Source organism: Hypanus sabinus, chromosome 2, assembly GCF_030144855.1.
Source record: "Hypanus sabinus isolate sHypSab1 chromosome 2, sHypSab1.hap1, whole genome shotgun sequence".
NCBI classification, from domain to species: domain Eukaryota; kingdom Metazoa; phylum Chordata; class Chondrichthyes; order Myliobatiformes; family Dasyatidae; genus Hypanus; species Hypanus sabinus.
Genome location: NC_082707.1, coordinates 56,600,179 through 56,620,515, shown reverse-complemented (window position 1 = coordinate 56,620,515; position 20,337 = coordinate 56,600,179). Strand labels below are relative to the sequence as shown.

General features: G+C 39.6%; 1 protein-coding gene across 3 annotated transcripts in view; it reads right to left on the bottom strand.

Moving 5' to 3' along the window:
- Positions 1 to 12,044, bottom strand: part of lekr1 (leucine, glutamate and lysine rich 1) — a 192,189-nt gene extending 180,145 nt beyond the window's left edge. For 2 of the 3 annotated variants that reach the window (XM_059946508.1, XM_059946527.1), the window contains exons 1-3: positions 11,970 to 12,044; positions 10,509 to 10,649; positions 9,768 to 9,870 (exon numbers count right to left, since the gene is read on the bottom strand). In XM_059946508.1, coding sequence (XP_059802491.1) covers positions 9,768 to 9,860 — 93 coding nt within the window. In that variant the 5' untranslated portion in view covers positions 9,861 to 9,870; positions 10,509 to 10,649; positions 11,970 to 12,044. The remainder of the gene's footprint in view (positions 1 to 9,767; positions 9,871 to 10,508; positions 10,650 to 11,969) is intronic. The other variant, XM_059946518.1, reaches the window with a different exon arrangement.
- Between the last annotated feature and the right edge of the window lie 8,293 nt (positions 12,045 to 20,337).

Genomic DNA, 20,337 nt, shown 5'->3' with positions numbered 1-20,337 from the left:
ATCCCTTTTCATAACTATGCAGAAAGCACCAATGTGCACAACAGTCTCTGGCGGCTCATCCTCCTCCATGAGTGCTGCAATCACTAAAGACATCTTTTACCGTGTCACCCGGACAACATTCCATTTTAGAGTCTCGCTTGTGGCTACATAATGTTCCATCTGTCTTCCCCTGCATTACAGAATTAACTGGAATTCAGTTAACATCATACTATGTTATACAGTTATACTATGAAAAACTGTAAGAGCTGGAAAGATGCAAAATTAAAGTAGGTTGTTATGCACAACTGTTCTACACTAGAAACATAAGAGACTGCAGATGCTGGAACCTGAAACGAGAAACTAATAGAAAAACTGAGTATCAAGCAGCATCTGTGAAGGTAAAGGGATGGAGTTGTTTTGGGTTGAGACCATGCATCAGGACTCCACAATCACAAGCAAGTTATGATCTATATCAACAGGTCTAATACAGACTGTGTTCAAGAAAAGCTTGGTCATCACATCAACCCTCTTCTCAATCTCCTTTACGACAGTACTTCACCTCACCTTCAACGATCTCTCTTTTAGGAAAGAGTTCATCTTAAGGCCAAACAGAAACCTTTATCACTTCAACTCTGGTAAAAGGATCATTCCAACTATGGACGTCAAGTTATAGCATGCATACCAGGGGTGTCAAACTACCAGCCCCCAGGCTGCATCTGGCCCACGGGATGATTTGGAGAAAAAAAAAAGTACATTCACGACCATTTATTATTTATCAGTATGGCAGCCGTACAATAGGCGGCAGTTAATTACCAGCCGTGCATAAGCACCTACAACCCTACACTGAAGACCACTAGGGCCCAACTTACATCATCAGACACAGTATAAACACACAGAGTACTCAGGTAAGTAACACCTGTAGCAAGGCTGAAACTGTTTGCTGCTGTGGTTCAAAATGCTTTCCAAGAAAAGTTGACATCGAAGGTCGGATATTCAACGATAATTGGAAAGATAATTTTTTCTTCTGTGAGGTCAATGGCAAACCTATGTGTCTGATATGCTCACAACAAGTGGCTGTGGCAAAAGAGTACCATATCAAACGACACTATGAGACGTCACACAGAGAAACATATGACAAGTATGCAGGATGACCCAAAACACAAAAGGTAAACAAGCTTGAAGCAGCTCTGACAAAACAGCATTCAGCGTTCACCAAAAGTCGAGAGACTCATGATGGAGCTGTCAAGGCCAGCTATATTATTGCCAACAAAATAGCTGCTGCGTCAAAGCCATACTCTGAGGGTGAATTCATCAAAGCAGGCATGCTGACGGTGGCTGAGCTGGTGTGCCCTGAGAAGATACAGGCTTTTGGTAATATCAGCTTGTCAAGAAATACTGTGGCAGAGAGAAATGAGGACCTTGCAGGAGATTTGAACAGTCAACTAAAAGACAAAGTGAAGTTATTTAATGCCTTCTCTATTGCAATTGATGAGAGCACCAAATTGACTGATGTAGCTCAATTGGGAATATTTATTCGTGGTGTGCATGTAGTAATCAAAACTGTTAATTTTATTAGAGCCAAGGGACTCAACCATCGGCAATTTGCCACTCTTTTGTCCGCAAGTAATATTGGACACAGCCTACCTTACCACACTGAAGTCCACTGGTTGAGCAGAGGGGTTGTACTCAAATGCTTTTTTTCAATTTTGTGTGGAAATTGTACCATTCATGAACAACAAAGGGAAGCAAATGGCAGAGTTGGATGACCCAGACTGGCTTCATGATCTTGCATTTTTGATGGATATAACAGAACACTTAAATGTGCTTAATGTTAACATGCAAGGCTACAACCAACTTGTTATGTAATACCACGACAGCATTCATGCCTTTCAAATTAAATTAGGCCTTGGGAGATGCAACTATCCCGGAGCAACCAAGCTTATTTTCTCTGTTTGCAGTCTGTGCATGTCGCTCGTGGGAATAATGACAACATGAACAGGTACAAAGACAAAATATCACAGCTGGAAAGTGAGTTTCAAAATCATTTCCAAGTCTTCACTCAGCTCGAGAAGGAATTCTCACGATTTTGCTCGCCGTTTGCCATCAACGCAGCGTCAGATGTGCCGGTGGAACTCCAAATGGAACTAATTGAAATTCAGTGTAACTCGGATTTGAAATATAAATATGATTCTGTGGGTCTGGAATCATTCTATCAATACCTGGGACCAATGTACCCCAAGATGACAGACTTTGCCTTAAAGATCCTTTGCATGTTTGGGACAACCTCTGTGAGCAGGTGTTCTCCATAATGAATATTAACAAATTCAAACTGCGCTCGCAGCTGACACACAGACATCTAAGTGACATTATGAAAATCACAACTGCCCAGAAACTGGTCCCTGATATTGACAGTCTGGTTAAAGCCAAGAGATGTCAGGTGTCTGGAAGCTGCAAGTCAAAATGAGTGACACTGTTTAATGCACTGTGACATGTAAGCAAAATGCATTATGAAATATTGAATGTCATAATATTGTGATTCATTCATTTTTTGACTATTCTATTATTGTAAATGTGATCACTTCAATAAAAATTAGAGGCTAACTGTGTTCATTGTCTGAGTTTGATTGCTGGAAGCAGGCTAATATAAATTAGGTGCAGTTGTGTATCCTACATTTACAATTTGTTTTGTTAGGTCTACGTTTGTGTCTGCTAATGTTCAATTTCAAATGGTTTATTAATGAAAAGGGTGTGGCTCCCGAAACAATCTTTGCCAAAATAGCATTGTTTTTTCTTTCTTTCATCACAACTTTCTTGTAGCTTACGACTGTAAGTTAATACCAATCATAAAAATAATGCTTGCTAGGCAATCTTCTTCATAAGAAATGAAATTCAAAAAGTGGAACAATTTGTAGTTTTAACAGAGACTAAGACACATGAGAGCAGGTTGAAAAAATGAAGGCAACGAAAGCTGTGGGAGAACGCATGTGTGTGGTCGCATGTGCAAAACTGATCCGGCTCGCATAAAGTCACGTTTTGCCCAATCTGGCCCGTGACCTAAAATGAGTTTGACACCCCTGATTCCACACATTCTGAGTTTGAGCTCTAAACCATTGTTGATTCCTTCAAAGAAGTGAACTAGAAGACAGATTTTATATTAAACAGATGGAAGAGAAGGGACTTTTACCAAGCTGCTCCTGCAATCAGAATCAATCTTAGGCTCTGAACAACTTTCCACAATGCAGAATGCATAAATCAAGGCAGGCAAATGTCAACAATAAAATCCAACCCAAACTCCAATGCACCAAAACAGCCCTTGCTTACTTAAGGAAAAAGGTTTCTGAAAGTCAAAACCTCAAACTTGGCAGTAAACTTATGACCTATTTAACAGCTCACGCTACCCTTTGGAGGCATAAGCAATATACAGTAGGCACTGGAGAGGCACCACCAGTGTTGCCTTTGCAAAAATCATCCAAACCTACTGACAAGAAATGTGGACCACTATCAATGTCCTCTTCCAGGTCAGAATCCCCAGCTTTTGACATCTGCTTGTGATTAACCTGCTCCAGTGTGTGAATCACATTAGCCACATGTCTGACACTGGACTCCTGAAACAAGTGTATAATACTGAGATTTATACCTGCAAGCAATTTCCTGAAGGATAAACATTTCAAGGAAAGTAAATATTAAAGTTACAGAATTACTCGATCCAAAACCTTTCAAGTTGGTGGAGCATCAAAGACGACTTCGAGTAACTCCAAGTTTCTCTAATTCCTGCATGTAGAGTGCATGAGCAAATAACCAAACAATAGTGCAAACAACCTGCCCCCATCTATGCCATTAATCAACACCTGTTCCACTTCTGTCAGACCTGAGCTAAAAAAAATTGAATCTTCCTTAACCCAAGGATCTGCCTAAGAAGAAAAGAAACATATTTACTGCATTACACATTAAATAGAATTGCTAAAACATTATATTGGTTTTGACAAGCTCAAAGCCAATCTGAGATCTTAAAGCAGAAATCAGTTCTAAATGCTTTAAATACTACATAATCTTTTAAATGTGAAACAGATTCCACAATGATATTTACAAGCTAAATTGTCCTGAGGAAAACTAATAAGACCCATTGCAGAGGAACTATTATTATTTCCCAGCTTTTAGTTACTCTACGCATTATCTCTACAAGATAAGTAGATGACATACTAGATTCATTTACCTTCATATGAGTCACCACCATTCAAAATAATTGGAAATTCAAACTACCCTCTCTCTGCTGCAATAAATAATCTAAGTTGATCCACAGTTTTTTTTCATTCAATTGATAATTTATACCTTTGTGATTTGCCTTATTGTGAGTTAAAAAGATTAATTTATAAGATAATATCTTTCTGAAAATTATTCAAATTTCCTTTCTTCATAGGCATCTTTGAATTATTCTCTAAATGAGGGGTTCCCACCTTTGTTATGCCATGAACCAATATTATTAAGCAAGGCACCTGTGGACCTTAGGTTGGGAACCCGTGCTAAATGGTTGAATACCATCCAGTAAATTTCATTGGTATAATTGTAAAAAATGTAATATGAATGTTTTGCATTATAATCTTCAGGTATTTTGTGTGAAGTTTCAGCTTATTTATTGAAAAGGTTAATATTCATAATAATTCCAAGGTATAATTAATCGTATTGACTTTTACTTATCAAAATTCCTTTCACAATAAATTGTCTTAAGCTATCTAGAAACAAGATGTGTATTATGAGGCCTTATCTGGATGTGAAATCAATGATGTATTGCAGTTAAAAGCAGGATGTTTGCAACACAGATTTTCAGTGCATTTATAGCACCGAAATTAGAGTACTGCCTGGGACACTCAGAAAGCTGGATGTGTTTTTTTCACTTTTAATTCAGATTTTAACAAGCAAGTTATTTTCAGTTATACAGTCGCTCAGACAACTAATGCTAATTGGCAAGTCCAATGTTGGTTGTTGAAACAGCCAGAACCAATGTACTTTTTTTTTTACACAAGCAATTTAGTGAATCAAAAAACCTAAAAAAAACTGAGTCAAATTTAATACTAGAAACATAGAAAATAGGTGCAGTAGTAGGCCATTTGGCCCTTCAAGCCTGCACCGCCATTCAGTATGATCATGGCTGATCATCCAACTCAGAACCCTGTACCTGCTTTCTCTCCATACCCCCGATTCCTTTAGCCACAAGGACCATATCTAACTTCCTCTTAAATATAGCCAATAAGCTAGCCTCAACTGTTTCCTATGGCAGAGAATTCCACAGATTCACCACTCTCTGTGTGAAGAAGTTTTTCCTCATCTCGGTCCTAAAAGGCTTCCCCTTTATCCTTAAACTGTGACCCCTCGTTCAGGACTTCCCCAACATTGGAAACAATCTTCCTGCATCTAGCCTGTCCAATCCCTTTAGAATTTTATACATTTCAATAAGATCCCCCCTCAATCTTCTAAATTCCAATGAGTATAAGCCTAGATGATCCAGTCTTTCTTCATATGAAAGTCCTGCCATCCCAGGAATCAATCTGGTGAACCTTCTCTGTACTCCCTCTATGGCAAGAATGTCTTTCCTCAGATTAGGGGACCAAAACTGCACACAATATTCTAGGTGTGGTCTCACCAAGTCCTTGTACAACTGCAGTACAACCTCCCTGCTCCTGCACTCAAATCCTTTTGCTATGAATGCCAACATACCATTTGCCTTTTTCACCGCCTGCTGTACCTGCATGCCCACCTTCAATGACTGGTGTACAATGACACCCAGGTCTCGTTGCATTTCCCCTTTTCCTAATTGGCCACTGTTCAGATAATAATCTGTTTCCCTGTTCTTGCCACCAAAGTGGATAACCTCACATTTATCCACATTAAATTGCATCTGCCATGAATTTGCCCACTCACCTAAACTATCCAAGTCACCCTGCATCCTCTTAGCATCCTCCTCACAGCTAACACCACCGCCCAACTTTGTGTCATCTGCAAACTTGGAGATGCTGCATTTAATTCCCTCGCCTAAATCATTAATATATATTGTAAACAATTGGGGTCCCAGCACTGAGCTTTGCGGCACCCCACTAGTCACTGCCTGCCATTCTGAAAAGATCCCATTTACTCCCACTCTTTGCTTCCTGTCTGCCAACCAATTCTCTATCCACATTAATACCATACCCCCAATACCATGTGCTTTAAGTTTGCACACTAATCTCCAGTGTGGGACCTTGTCAAAAGCCTTTTGAAAATCTAAATATACCACATCCACTGGCTCTCCCCTATCCACTCTACTAGTTACATCTTCAAAAAATTCTATAGGATTCGTCAGACATGATTTTCCTTTCACAAATCCATGCCGACTTTGTCCGATGATTTCACCTCTTTCCAAATGTGCTGTTATCACATCTTTGATAACCGACTCTAGCATTTTCCCCGCCACCTACGTCAGACTAACCGGTCTATAATTCCTCGATTTCTCTCTTCCTCCTTTTTTAAAAAGTGGGGTTACATTAGCCACCCTCCAAACCTCAGGAACTAATCCAGAACCTAAGGAGTTTTGAAAAATTATCACTAATGCATCCACTATTTCTTGGGCTACTTCCTTAAGTACTCTGGGATGCAGACCATGTGGCCCTGGGGATTTATCTGCCTTTAATCCCTTCAATTTACCTAACACCACTTCCCTACTAACATGTATTTCCCTCAGTTCCTCCATCTCACTAGACCCTCAGTCCCTTACTATTTCCAGAAGATTATTTATGTCCTCCTTAGTGAAGACAGAACCAAAGTAGTTATTCAATTGGTCTGCCATGTCCTTGTTTCTGACTGTAAGGGACCTACATTTGTCATGACCAATCTTTTTCTTTTCACGTATCTATAAAAGCTTTTACAGTCAGTTTTTATGTTCCCTGCCAACTTTCTCTCATAATCTTTTTCCCCTTTCCTAATTAAGCCCTTTGTCCTCCTCTGCTGGTCTCTGAATTTCTCCCAGTCCTCAGGTATGCCGCTTTTTTTTGCTAATGTACATGTTTCTTCCTTGGACTTGATACTATCCCTAATTTCCCTTGTCAGCCACGGGTGCACTACCTTCCCTGGTTTATTCTTTTGCCAAACTGGGATGAACAATTGTTGTAGTTCATCCATGTGATCTTTGAATGCTTGCCATTGCATATCCACCGTCAACCCTTTAAGTGTCATTTGCCAGTCTATCTTAGCTAATTCACAGCTCAAACCTTCAAAGGTACCCTTCTTTAAGTTCAGAACCTTTGTTTCTGAATTAACTATGTCACTCTCCATCTTAATGAAGAATTCCACCATATTATGGTCACTCTTACCCAAGGGGCCTCGCACGACAAGATTGCTAACTAACCCTTCCTCATTGCTCAATACCCAATCTAGAATGGTCTGCTCTCTAGTTGGTTCCTCAACACGTTGGTTCAGAAAACCATCCCACATACATTCCAAGAAATCCTCTTCCTCAGCACCCTTACCAATTTGGTTCACCCAATCTATGTGTAGATTGAAGTCACTCATTATAACTACTGTTCCTTTACTGCACGCATTTCTAATTTCCTGTTTAATGCCATCCCCAACCTCACTACTACTGTTATGTGGCCTGTACACAACTGCCACCAGCGTTTTCTGCCCCTTAGTGTTATGCAGCTCTACCCAAATCGATTCCACATCCTTCATGCTAATATCCTTCCTTTCTATTGCAGTAATTTCCTCTCTAACCAGTAATGCTACCCCACCTCCTTTTCTTTCCTGTCTATCCCTCCTGAATATTGAATATCCCTGGATGTTGAGCACCCATCCTTGGTCACCCTGGAGCCATGTCTCTGTGATCCCAACTATATCATATTCATTAATAACTATCTGCACATTCAATTCATCCACCTTGTTACGAATGCTCCTCGTATTGACACACAAAGCCTTCAGGCTTGTTTTTACAACACTCTTAGCCCTTATACAATTATGTTGAAAAGTGGCTCTTTTTGCTTTTTGCCCTGGATTTACCTGCCTGCCACTTTTACTTTTCACCTTACTACTTTTTGCTTCTACCCTCATTTTACACCCCTCTGTCTCTCTGCACTTGTTCCCATCCCCCTGCCACATTAGTTTAAAGCCTCCTGAACAGCAGTAGCAAAGATTAGTTCCAGTTTGCTGTTCCAGTTTCTAGGACATTAGTTCCAGTCCAGTCCAGGTGCAGACCGGACTGTTTATACCGGTCCCACCTCCCCCAGAACTGGTTCCAATGCCCCAGAAATTTGAATCCCTCCCCCTTGCACCATTTTTCAAGCCACGTATTCATCTGAAATATCCTCCTATTTCTACTCTGACTAGCATGTGGCACTGATCAATATTTAGTTTGCAGTTAAATTAACTCATGAAATACATAAATCTAAGAATGATCTAGCAACTGTTATTCAGTGTCATGACAATTCAAATCATCATATTGATTTTTTTGCTGTAGTAATACTATAAAATAAATTCAGCAATCTTATTTCTTCACAGAAATTGGAAAAATTGTTGTATCATTTAAAACTTCATTGGTTGAAATATGCCAAGTTGGCCTGAATTGGGTACATCTGGTATAGACCATAATCGTTGACTTTGTTCTGTACTTTCAGTTCTTGCAAAATCTGTCTAAGCTGGATGTGCTTACAATACGTGAATCTATTAATTTCACAAGCAGAATAGCCAGTTCTTTCATTACATGATACTATGGTGCATGACTTTCACTTAAAAAAGGCATGTCTACTGAAAGTTAAACATTGTGGTTAAACATCTGTTATTAGTAATCAGCTACCTACACAGTGGATTCCAGTTAATTGGGCCATCAGTTAATCGGGGCAGCTGCTTATTTGGAACAACTCTTAAAGAATAAAAACTAATTGAGAAAATAGCCGGGATTCCCTTTGTTTATTTGGGACCCATGCCGCTTAACTGAGGCAGGAACTGCTTCTGAACAGTTTCTAACTAGAGTCAATCATGCACACTTGCATGGCTGTTCGACACTACATCGTGCTTTGACAGTTTTTAAATAGCGTCAGTTGCCTGTGTTTGTGTTCAAAAAGCAGCACTTTTTGTCGCTGATAGTTGGTAAGAAATAAACAGTAAGACAATTCAGAACTATTTTGCTCACTGTGGTTTCAAGCATTCAGGCTTGGAGATGCCAGAAACATCTGAGAGTGAAAATAAAGCAATTTTGCTACTTCTTCAAGTTAGAAAATAGGAAGAATTATGGTATTAACAATCATCTTGAATGCTGCAATGAAAATGAAGATTTAGGCAACGTATTCATTGACAGCATCATATGAGGGCAGTCCATTATCTGTACTAGGTGGTTTTGTTCATTTACAGTCAAAAGAATGCAACGTGGATGAAATTACTCCATCGATAAGTATTAGGAACTAATACGTAGTTTTATACTGATGTGGTAAAGTCAGTGTTTTAATTTGTTCTGTATTTCATTTAAATACATAATTTTTTACTCAGCTTATCTTTTTATACCTTTTATAACTACTTTCATGAAATTTCAGCTATTTAGGGCAGCTGCTCAGTTGGGCCAAAATGAACTGGTTGCAATATGTTCCCATTAACTGGAATCCAGTGTATATATTGTCCTGAATTCTGCAAGACCCAGTTAAATATTTGATATAGGTCATAAATGTCTTGATAACACATAGGCATGATTGAAGGGTAACTGTTTTCATATAGCTTGCAAACTTTTCAATATGTACAATGTAATTTAATTTTAAAAACATTACAGTTTTTTTTACCTGCTGGATATCTTCAGGTAAAGGGTGAACAGGGATATGGCGTTCCATATTGATCTGTTCAGATAGAAGGTCAGAACTGCTCCAGATTACCATACATCTGCTACTGCACCAATGACAATAAAGAAAGGCTTGAATTATAATACTTAATTTCCTTGACCACAGAATACTCCAAAATGCTTTACAGCTAAATATTTTAAATATGCTAACAACAAGAGGTACAGTTTTATTGGGAGGTAGTCTTACTAAGGAATAAATATTGACCAGGGCACGAGCAATATTTTACAGAATAAACTGTTGAAGAAACTCAGCAGCATTGTGGAGGGAAATGGACAGACCATGCTTTGGGCTGGGTCTCTTGATATAAACTAAACTCATTTTAAAGAGGCAAGGAGGAGGAGGGGTGGAGCAAAAGCTGGAAAAAGGTAGTTTGGTCCAGATGAGGAGGGTGATTGGTAGATAGAGCAGGAAAGAGTGGAAATAGTGATAGAGACTGGGAGGTGATAGATAGGGGTAATAAAGGGCTATAGATGATGAAATCTAATAGGAAAGGAAGATTCAGCTTCGACCCAAGTAAGGAAGGTAGTTGATAATAGTGGGGATAGGGGACATAGTGGGAGGAGTCTATGCTTGATGGGCAGATGGAGTAGGTGAAGGAGGAGAAAGAAATTCTGTGATAGAAATTTGGGATGAAGAGATGGATTATATGTAGCAGGAACTAGTTAGATCAGGAGAATCACTCACCTAAGGAATCACACAGAATACTGCCTCAAAAGTCTGCAGCTCCAGTGGTGAAGTACTGCTTCAGTACAGCTTAAGATTTTCAGCCGAAGTGTTTGTGTTGGAATCAATGGAGCAGGACTGAAACCCATATTTGAGTGAAAGCTAAATCAAATATATGGTAACAAAAATGTGTCAAATGCAGAATAGGTGTCAATTTTAAAGACTGTTATCTATCTCTTTAAGATAGATAATTATTGCTTGAGAACAAAAGCAAATTAAATGTGCAGCTGTGAAATAAAAATTCTTTGGCTAGACAATGACAAATCACAATGAGTAACGGCAATGTTTTGGCCATGCCACAACTCTGTGAAATATTCCAGACTTCTGTAAAATTCCTGTATGACAGCAATCACAGAAGTCGAAAATTACTGAGTATCTTACATTTTAACAGTTTACAGGCAAGTTGCTACATTATGTACAATATCCACACTTTTGACAAATCTTGGAAGGTAGCAGGATCATTCACATTGTGGCATATAATCTGACAGCATAAAAATAAACAGGTTTTCATGTTTGTAAACAAAATTCTTTACCTCATTGTTGAACTCTTCTTTGGATATTAGCAAAAGTGACTTATTTCACACATCACTGACAAATTGTTAAAATGCAACGGAAAATTTTATTCATCATAGAAAATTATCACAACATTTTCTGGCATTTTTCTCACTTTAGATAACAGGGTGTCTTTAGATTGTTATCACAATATTGCAACAAAGATCATCAATAAACTACTAACAATACGTGAACCAGCATAATATCCCCTTATATTGGTCTAGAATCGTGAATGATTCAAATTGTAAACAAGACCAATAAATCAGTGTAAAGAATAATGAATGATTATTAAGCTGATGTGAGATTTGGAGTAAGAAGTGGAGTGCTGAAATATTTCAAGAACTGAGCTGTATTCAGCCTCAGACTTTTCAAAATTCTTTGAAAAATACAGACTGCAATCAAGTTATTAAAGATCAATCAAATGAAATTCTATTCAAGAGAGAGGAGATTAACACATGGCCATTACTTGGTATTAGTTTATGGCAGAGTACTGAATAATTTAAGGATCAACCTAACTTGGGCCACATTCCCCCCCCCCCCCAATAGTAAACAAAGTAAATGGTTGAACTTCAGATCACGGTGCTTGGAGTGGCTCTCTGTATTTCCTCCGAGTGAGACATTAATGTCTGATGGTTTAACTGACGCGCAGATCCACGAAGTCCAGGCTAATGTTAAAGATATCTACCTACCTCTCTCTCCTCCCTTTATCTACCCTCCCCTTCCTTCCTCCTTCCATCTCTCCCCTCCCTCCCTCTCTTCTCTCTCTCGCACATGGGCACATCTCTAGGACAAATCCCAGAGGAGTTTTTAAATCTATAATTAACTACTTTGGTATGAATTGCTAGAGGCCGGATACACAAACTCACTTACCACCAATGCTGAAAGAAAGCCAAGCAGTTTCCACACAAGGACGACTCACATGGACTCAGCAAGCCGCTTGTGCAGTAACCATAGAAACCACGCAGCAGCAGGGGCGGGACATCATGGGAAATACGTAGGACGGAGCAAACTGTCAATCATGCCTCAGAGCGCTCTGCGTCCTTCCCTGTTCTGCGGGGGGAGGGGGGGGGGCGTTGCAGTGCTGTGACAGTGCGAGAAACTTACTTCTCCAGTAGTTTAAAGTGTTATTTAATTAAAACAATTTATCTTTAAATAACCACAAGTAAATAGTAACTGAGAAATTCCGATAATAGTAACTCAAAAACAAAAAAACGTCCTGAATACAGTTCCATGTTCAAGGCCACTTGATCTGAAGTAATTTCAAGCCTTCCTCCACAGCTGCTGCCTGACTTGCTGAACGTTTCCAGCATTTTCCATTTAAATTTCTGATCTGGAGTATTTTGGTTTATATAAAAACAGGCTACTATTTATGCCTCATTCAAGTAACCTTATTTCTCAATGGTTATTTTTCACTCCAAAATCCACTTTCCTGTGGTCTTTCATACTATATAATGTTTATCAGTTTTCCCACATACTTCATATTAACTGTTCCTCCTAATTTTCCTTTTACTTCTCTTATAGCTTAGATTGTCTTGCTAACCTATTATAATTTAGCTTCCTTTGTCAGCTCTTTCAAGGTTAAAAAATGATACAATTCCTAAATAGCCTAAAGATGTACATTTCAAGATTCCTTGGAAACTTGGGCCCTCTCCATATTTAACAGAAATACGGGAAATTGGCAGCAATTAGTTTTCATTGGCTATATTCCAGATTTAGCATTAGCAAGCTGACTACAGTTTTATTATAAAGACAGCCTCATAGTTTTAATGTCACCAAATAATTGGTTATAGGCTTTTTTTTAAACAAAAAAAAGGTGGCCTAGAAGAATGCAAAATGATTTCTGGACAACTTGCTCTGCGTGTGTGTGCATATGCAACGAAAGGGAACTTTTTTTCAACCAATCCTGGAAACTTCAAATGGTTTCTGTTTCCATATTTAATTGCCTCACAGCCTGGTATGGAAATACCAATGCCCTTGAATGGAAAATCTTACAAAAAGTACTCGATATGGCCCAGTCCATCACGGACAAAACCCTCTTCCCACCATTGAGTACAATGAAGCATTGTCACAGGAAAGCAGTATACATCAACAGGGACTCCTACGGCCCAGGTCCTGCTCTCTTCTCACTACAGCCATCAGGAAGGTGGTTCAGGAGCCTCAGGACTTTCAACACCATGTTCAAGAGCAGTTCTAGCCCCTCAAACATTAAGCTCTTGAGCCAGAGGGGATAAAATCACTCAACTTCACTTGCCCCATCACTGAACTGCTCCCACAACCTACAGACTCACTTTCAAGGCTTCTTCATCCTATGTTCATGATATTTATTGCTTGTTTGTTTGTTTGTTTATTTATTTATTTAGTTTTGTATTTGTCCAGCTTGTTGCCTTTTGCACACTGTTGAATGCCCTGTTGGTGCAGTATTTCATTGATTTTATTATAGTCATTGGATTTATTGAGTATGCCTAAAAGAAAATGAATCTCAGAATTGCATATGGTGACATATATAATAATCAATTTATTTTGAACTTGAATTTGAACTTTGATTGACATGTATGATTCAATTAGATCATAAAATATTAAAGTTTAAAGTTCAAATTAAATTTGTTATCAAAGTACATATATGTTACCATGAACAACCCTGAGATTAATTTTCTTGCAGGCATTCACAGTAAATATAACAGTTCAGTATTGAGGTGAGTGAAGTTATCCACTCTGGTTCAAGAGCCTTATGGTTAAAGGATACTAACTGTTCCTGGTGGTGTGGGTCTTGAGGCCTCTGTACCTCCTTCCTGATGGCAGTAGCGAGAAGAGAGCATGGCCTGTATGGTAGGGGTCCTTGATGATGGATGCTGCTTTCCTGCGACCATGCTCCATGTAAAGGTGCTCAATAGAAAGGAACAAAGTCTTGCTATTTGGCCCATTGAGTGAATTACTGTTCAAAGGTTCTTCATTATATCTAATGGTTTTCCATGTCTCATAAAATGAATTCTACGATTTACCTAGTCTGAAGATAATAAACTGTCACTTTAAAATTCATTGGAAAAAACCTCTGTCAGGAAGTTACCAGCATGATTTCCATTAATGTTTAAGTGGACATTGAGATGGGAAGTGTTGCTCAGATTTGATGATGGATTTGATCCAGTTGGTCCTCTGTTGAGCATCTTCTCTGAATTTTAGGAGTCTGCCCCATTATGAGGCTGAGATGAAAACTGGTCCACTTTCAAACCCAGTGGCTGCAAGTATTCCCAAACACCTGAAGAAATAGTACCCACTCCCACCCCTACTCTCCATTACCCAATTTACTGGTTTAATTCCTTTTAGGCTCCTTATTTTCATCAAACAGTGTTTCAAGGGAGTTTCTAGTGATCTTTTCCTGAAAGTTGATTACATGTCTCAGAAGCTTTTGTGTAAGGATGGTTCTCTACATCTTTTTCGTTAACCTTGTGCATGCTGTATGAACCCATATTGCAACCAATAGCTATTCACTCTGTTGAACCCTTTAAGAATTTTTAACATTACATCACTGCATAATCTGCATTATTCTACCAAAAGTCCCAAATTTACAAACCCTTCTTATTTGAATTGCTTTATAACATCCTAGTAAGCATTCAATTACCTAACCAAATGTTTCAATATGCTTTCTTTAATATGAACCCTAATATAGCACATAATATATCTTAACATTTCAAATAGGATCATTGTTTTGTCCTGACCTTTATTTTCTTATGTTATCAAATTTCATGCCGGTGACATTAAACTTGATTCTGAATCTTATGTTAAAACTTCAGTATGCTATGTCCACATCATCAGTATGTTATAAACAGATTATCCACAAGTGCTGCCCTTAAATGTATCCCAAATTCCTCTGCTCATCCACATTTATTTATTATTTAGAAATATAGTGTGGAATAGACCCTTCCGGCCTTTCGAAACACAGACCCCGACTACATAAAAACTTAACCCAAACCTAATCACAGGACAATTTACAATGAACAATTAACCTGCCTGGTACATCTTTGGACTGTGGAAGGAAACTGAAAGATATGAAGAGAACCCACATATTCCAAACTAAATTTCATCCACTGTAGAATTGTTGCATTTGTTTATTCAAATAGCATAGATAACTTTATATTCAGAACTCCATTTATCATTTTTAGCAAGTTCCAAATTTTAGTTCCTATTCCCACATTCACTAATTTTCTTACCTCCTCAGCAAATTCCATAAGGGGTAACATGTAGGATATTTTTTGATATCTATGCTAGATAATTACTTTTTACTAAATATGGTAATTTCACATTTTAAGTATTCAGAAGCTTTTCTTATCACAGATGTCAATCTATTTTCTCTGTAGTCATCTATATTAATCAACATATGCTTAAAAATAGGATCGACGATCACACAGATGTATGGTTATACGGTACAGAAAAACGTTTCTTTACCTCACCACCATGTCATGCTTTCTTCCCCATCTGTACTACACATCTGCCCACATTAGGCCTGTCTCCTTTTACGCCTACAACACCCACAAATGCTGGAGAAACTCAGCAGGCCAGGCAGCATTTATGAAAAAAAGTACAGTTAACGTCTCAAGCTGAGACCCTTCACCAAGACTGGAGAAAAAAGAAGTGAGGAGTAGATTTAAAAGGTGGGAGGGAGGGATCAAAAATATCAGGACATAAACTTTAAGGTGAGAAAAAAGAATTTTAAAGGGGATTGGGGGGGAAAGATTTTTTCATGGTGTGGTTGATGTGTGGAATTTGTTGTCAGGGGAGGTGGTGGAGTCAGATACAAATCACTTTGGCACTTAAATAGCAAGGCATAAAAGGAAATCCAATCACAAACAAGAGAAATCTGCAGATGCTGGAAATCCAAGCAACACACACAAAATGCTAGAGGAACTCAACTGGCCAGGCAGCATCAATGGAAAAGAGTGCTTTCACCATTCTGGGCCGAGACCCTTTGGCAGGACAGGAGAAAAAGAAGATGAAGAGTAGATTTAAAAGGTGGTGGAAGGGAGAGAGAAACACCAGGTGACAGGTGAAACTGGGAGGGGGAGGGATGAAGTAAAGAGCTGGGCAGTTGATTGGTGAAAGAGATAAGCAAGTAGAGGTGTTGCCGTTGTTTTCTTTGTAATGGCACTTATCTACTGGACCCAAGACAGATCCTCTTGACTGGTAACCCTCTTATCCTCCAATCTGCTGATGAGTACTGGTTCATGGAGGTCTGATTTCCTCCTCCTGAAGTCTTGCTGACATTGAGTGAGATGTTGTTGCACCACTCAGCCAGATTTTCAATTTCCTTCCTACATGCCGATCCATCACCATCATTGATTCAGCCAATGGTGCCATCAGCAAACAAATATGGCATTGGAGCTTTGCTTAGTCTCACAGTCATAAATATAAAGCAACTAGAGCAGGGGGCTAGGCAGACATACTTGTTAGAGATTGTGAAGAAGATGTTGTTGCCAATCCAAACTGACTGGGGTCTGCAAATGAGGAAATCAAAGATCCAGTGGCCCAAGACAGTATTGAGGCCTAGGTCTTGGGGGTTATTCAAAGATTCAAAGATTCAAAAACTTTATTGTCATTCTAACCATACATCAGCTCTGCAGGGCAGAATGAGACAGCGTTTCCCAGGAGCAGTGCAATCATAACATAACAAACGCAACACTAAATAATAAACATAACAATAAAAAGTAAAACACAACAGCCACGTGTCAGTTAAAAACAAGTTATAAGTGTCCAGTGCAAGTTAAAAGTGTCCAAAGCAGAGTCAGGTAGAGCAGCTATTTAGCAGTCTGACTGCCTGTGGGAGGAAGCTGTTCAGTAGCCTTGTGGTTTTAGTTTTGATGCTCCTGTAATGTTTACCTGATGGCAGAAGAACAAACAGTTCATGGAGAGGGTGTGAGGGGTCTTTAAAGATGTACCGTGTCTTCTGAAGGCATCGACTCTGAAAGAGGTCTTGGACAGAAGGTAGGGAGACCCCAATAAACTTCTCTGCTCCCCTAACCACTCTCTGCAAGGCTTTTTTGTCGGCAGCACTGCAACTGGAGTACCAGGTTGTGATGCAAAAGGTCAGCACACTCTCAACCATGCCTCTGTAGAATGTAGTTAGGATGTTAGTGGGGAGTGATGCTTGTTTAAGCTTCCTCAAAAAATGTAATCTCTGCTGGGCTCGTTTCGCAATCCCAGTGGTGCTCCTGGACCAGGTGAGATTGTCCGAGATCTGGTTAGTTTTGAGGAGATGATCATATTGAACACCAAGCTGTAGTGATTGAAGAGGATCATGACATATGCATCTTCACTGTCTAGATGTTCCAGGGTTGAGTGAAAAGCCAATGAGATAGCATCTGCTGTTCATCTGTGTTGACAGTAGGCAAATTAAAGCAGATCCAAGTCCCTTCTCAGACAGGAGTTGATATATATCATCACCAACTTCTCAAGGCACTTCACAGTGGATGTAAGTGCCACTGGGTGATAGTCATAATATACATGACAAATAACAATGGGCCTAGCACCAATTCTTGTGACACAACACTAGTCACTGGCCTCCAGTCAGAGAGGCAACCATCTGCTACCACCGTCTGGCTTTTCCTACGAAAACAAAGTCGAATTCAGTTTTCTACCTCATCCTGAATGCCAAGTGACTGAACCTTCCGGACCAGATCTGGAGGAAGTTCTGTTGAAGGATCTCAGACCTGGAATGTTAATGAAACACCCTGGTTTCCTTGGCTGCGTAAGTCTAGGGAAGACAACCTCTGGCCTCGGCAAACTTGTGAGACTGAGGCACGCTTGATCCCACCCCAAACCCTGGTTTGTGTGGATGCAGTGTAATTTGCTACCCTGCTACAAATTAGTGCCACAAAATAACAGACAGTACACTGCGTACGATTAAAGGAATTATATTTATGAATCTTAGCTAAAGGGTTAGTAAAGAATAACAAAAAGAAAAAGGCCCGTTCTAATTAAACAGTCAAATGTGCACAAGTTGGAGTTCATCTTGAACTCCTCTGCCACTCACGTGCTTGGCCTTCAGTCAACGTGAAAGCCCACACCACCTTCCAAACGTCGCTTGCAAACCATCTCGACCAAACGGGTCTCCCACCAGATTATTTGCTACAACAGGTTCTCCTCAGCATCTTCTCTCTCCATCTCCTCTCGAACAAAAAAGAACCCCAAGCCCAACCTTAGTGTACCTCACCAGAGAAACCACCCCTTCAATTTGACCATCCTAATTGGATGGCAGACATTTCTCCTCATCTCTCATCTTAAACAATAACCCAAACATCAGCTGAAAACAAGCAGCTCTCACAGAACTGCTAAAATGAAATACAAAACAGCACACATACAGCATAACAGTAAAAATATGAACCAGGACATTACATTAAGCTTTTCTCTTTACATATCGACTGCCTGACTGGCTTAGTGTTTACAGCTTTTTATGTTTTAACCCAAGAAATTGTTTAATACAAAAAATTAAACTAATTGAGAGATTTAACTGAAAAGGACTCAGCACATTAACTCTTCTGGATCTCTTATTCTGGTTGGAGGGGTACAGGACCACATAAAGACCATAAGGTAGAGGAGCAGAAGTAAGCCATTCAGCCCATCGAGTCTGCTCCACCATTCAATCATGGCTGATCTAATTCTTCCAGTCATCCCAACTGCCCTGCCTTCTCCCCATACCATTTGACTCCCTGGCTAATCAAGAATCCATCTATCTCTGCCTTAAATGCACCCAATGACTTGGCCTCCACAGTTGCTCAAGGCAACGAATTCCACAGATTTACCTCCCTCTGACTAAAGTAATTTTTCTGCATCACTGTTCTAAATGGACGTCCTTCAATCCTGCAGTCGTTTCCTCTTGTCCTAGACTCCCCTACCATGGGAAATAACTTTGCTATATCTGATCTGTTCAGGCCTTTTAACATTTGGAATGTTTCTATGTGATCCCCCCCATTCTCCTGAACTCCAGGGAATACAGTCCAAGAGCTGCCAGACGTTCCTCATGTGGTAACCCTTTCATTCCTGGAATCATTCTCGTGAACCTTCTCTGAACCCTCTCCAATGACAGTATATCCTTTCTAAAATAAGGAGCCCAAAACTGCACACAATAATCCAAGTGTGGTCTGACGAGTGCCTTATAGAGTCTTAACATCACATCCCTGCTCTTATATCCTATACCTCTAGAAATGAATGCCAACATTGCATTTGCCTTCTGCATCACTGACTCAGCCTGGAGGTTAACCCTTTAGAGTATCTTGCACAAAGGCTCCCAAGTCCTTTTGCATCTCTGTATTTTGAATTCTCCCCCCATCTAAATAATAGTCTGCCCATTTATTTCTCCCACCAAAGTGCATGACCATACACTTTCCAACATCGTATTTCATTTGCCACTTCTTTGCCCATTGCCCTAAACTATCTAAGTCTCTCTGCAGGCTCTCTGTTTCCTCAACACTACCCACTCCTCCACCTATCTTCGTATCATCTGCAAATTTAACCACAAATCTATTAATCCCATAGTCCAAATCATTGACATACATTGTAAAAAGCAGTGGTCCCAACACCGACCCCTGTGGAACTCTACTGGTAACTGGCAGCCAGCAAGAATAGGCTCCCTGTATTCCCACTCTCTGTTTTCTGCCAACCAGCCAATGCTCCACCCATGCTAGTAACTTCCCTGTAATTCCACGGACCTTTATCTTGCTAAGCAGCCTCACGTGCAGCATCTTGTCAAAGGCCTTCTGAAAATCCAAATACACCACATCCACCGCATCTCCTTTGTCTACCCTGCTTGTAGTTTCCTCAAAAAAATTGCAGGAAGCCACACCTCCTTTGGCCCATCTTTTCATGTGTCTCCAGGTACTCTGTAATCTCATCCCTAACAATCGATTCCAACAACTTTCCAACCACTGACCTCTATAGCTTCCTTTCTGCTGCCTCCACCCTTCTTAAATAGCAGAGTAATATTTGCAAGTTTCTAGTCATCTGGTACAATGCCAGAATCTATCAATTTTTGAAAGTTAATTGTTATTGCAAGACACGTTTATAATGTGCTATATATCTCCTTTGAAGTGTGATCCTGATCCTTGGATTCATACCTGAAATATGTTAATCAGCAAAGAACAACTGAATAGAACAGCAGCCTTTACCATATATCTTTGAAGATTTTGGATCTAATTTTAACTTCTTTTGCCAGGTCAAAAAGTAACTGAAAGCAAATCACCAGCTGGTACAG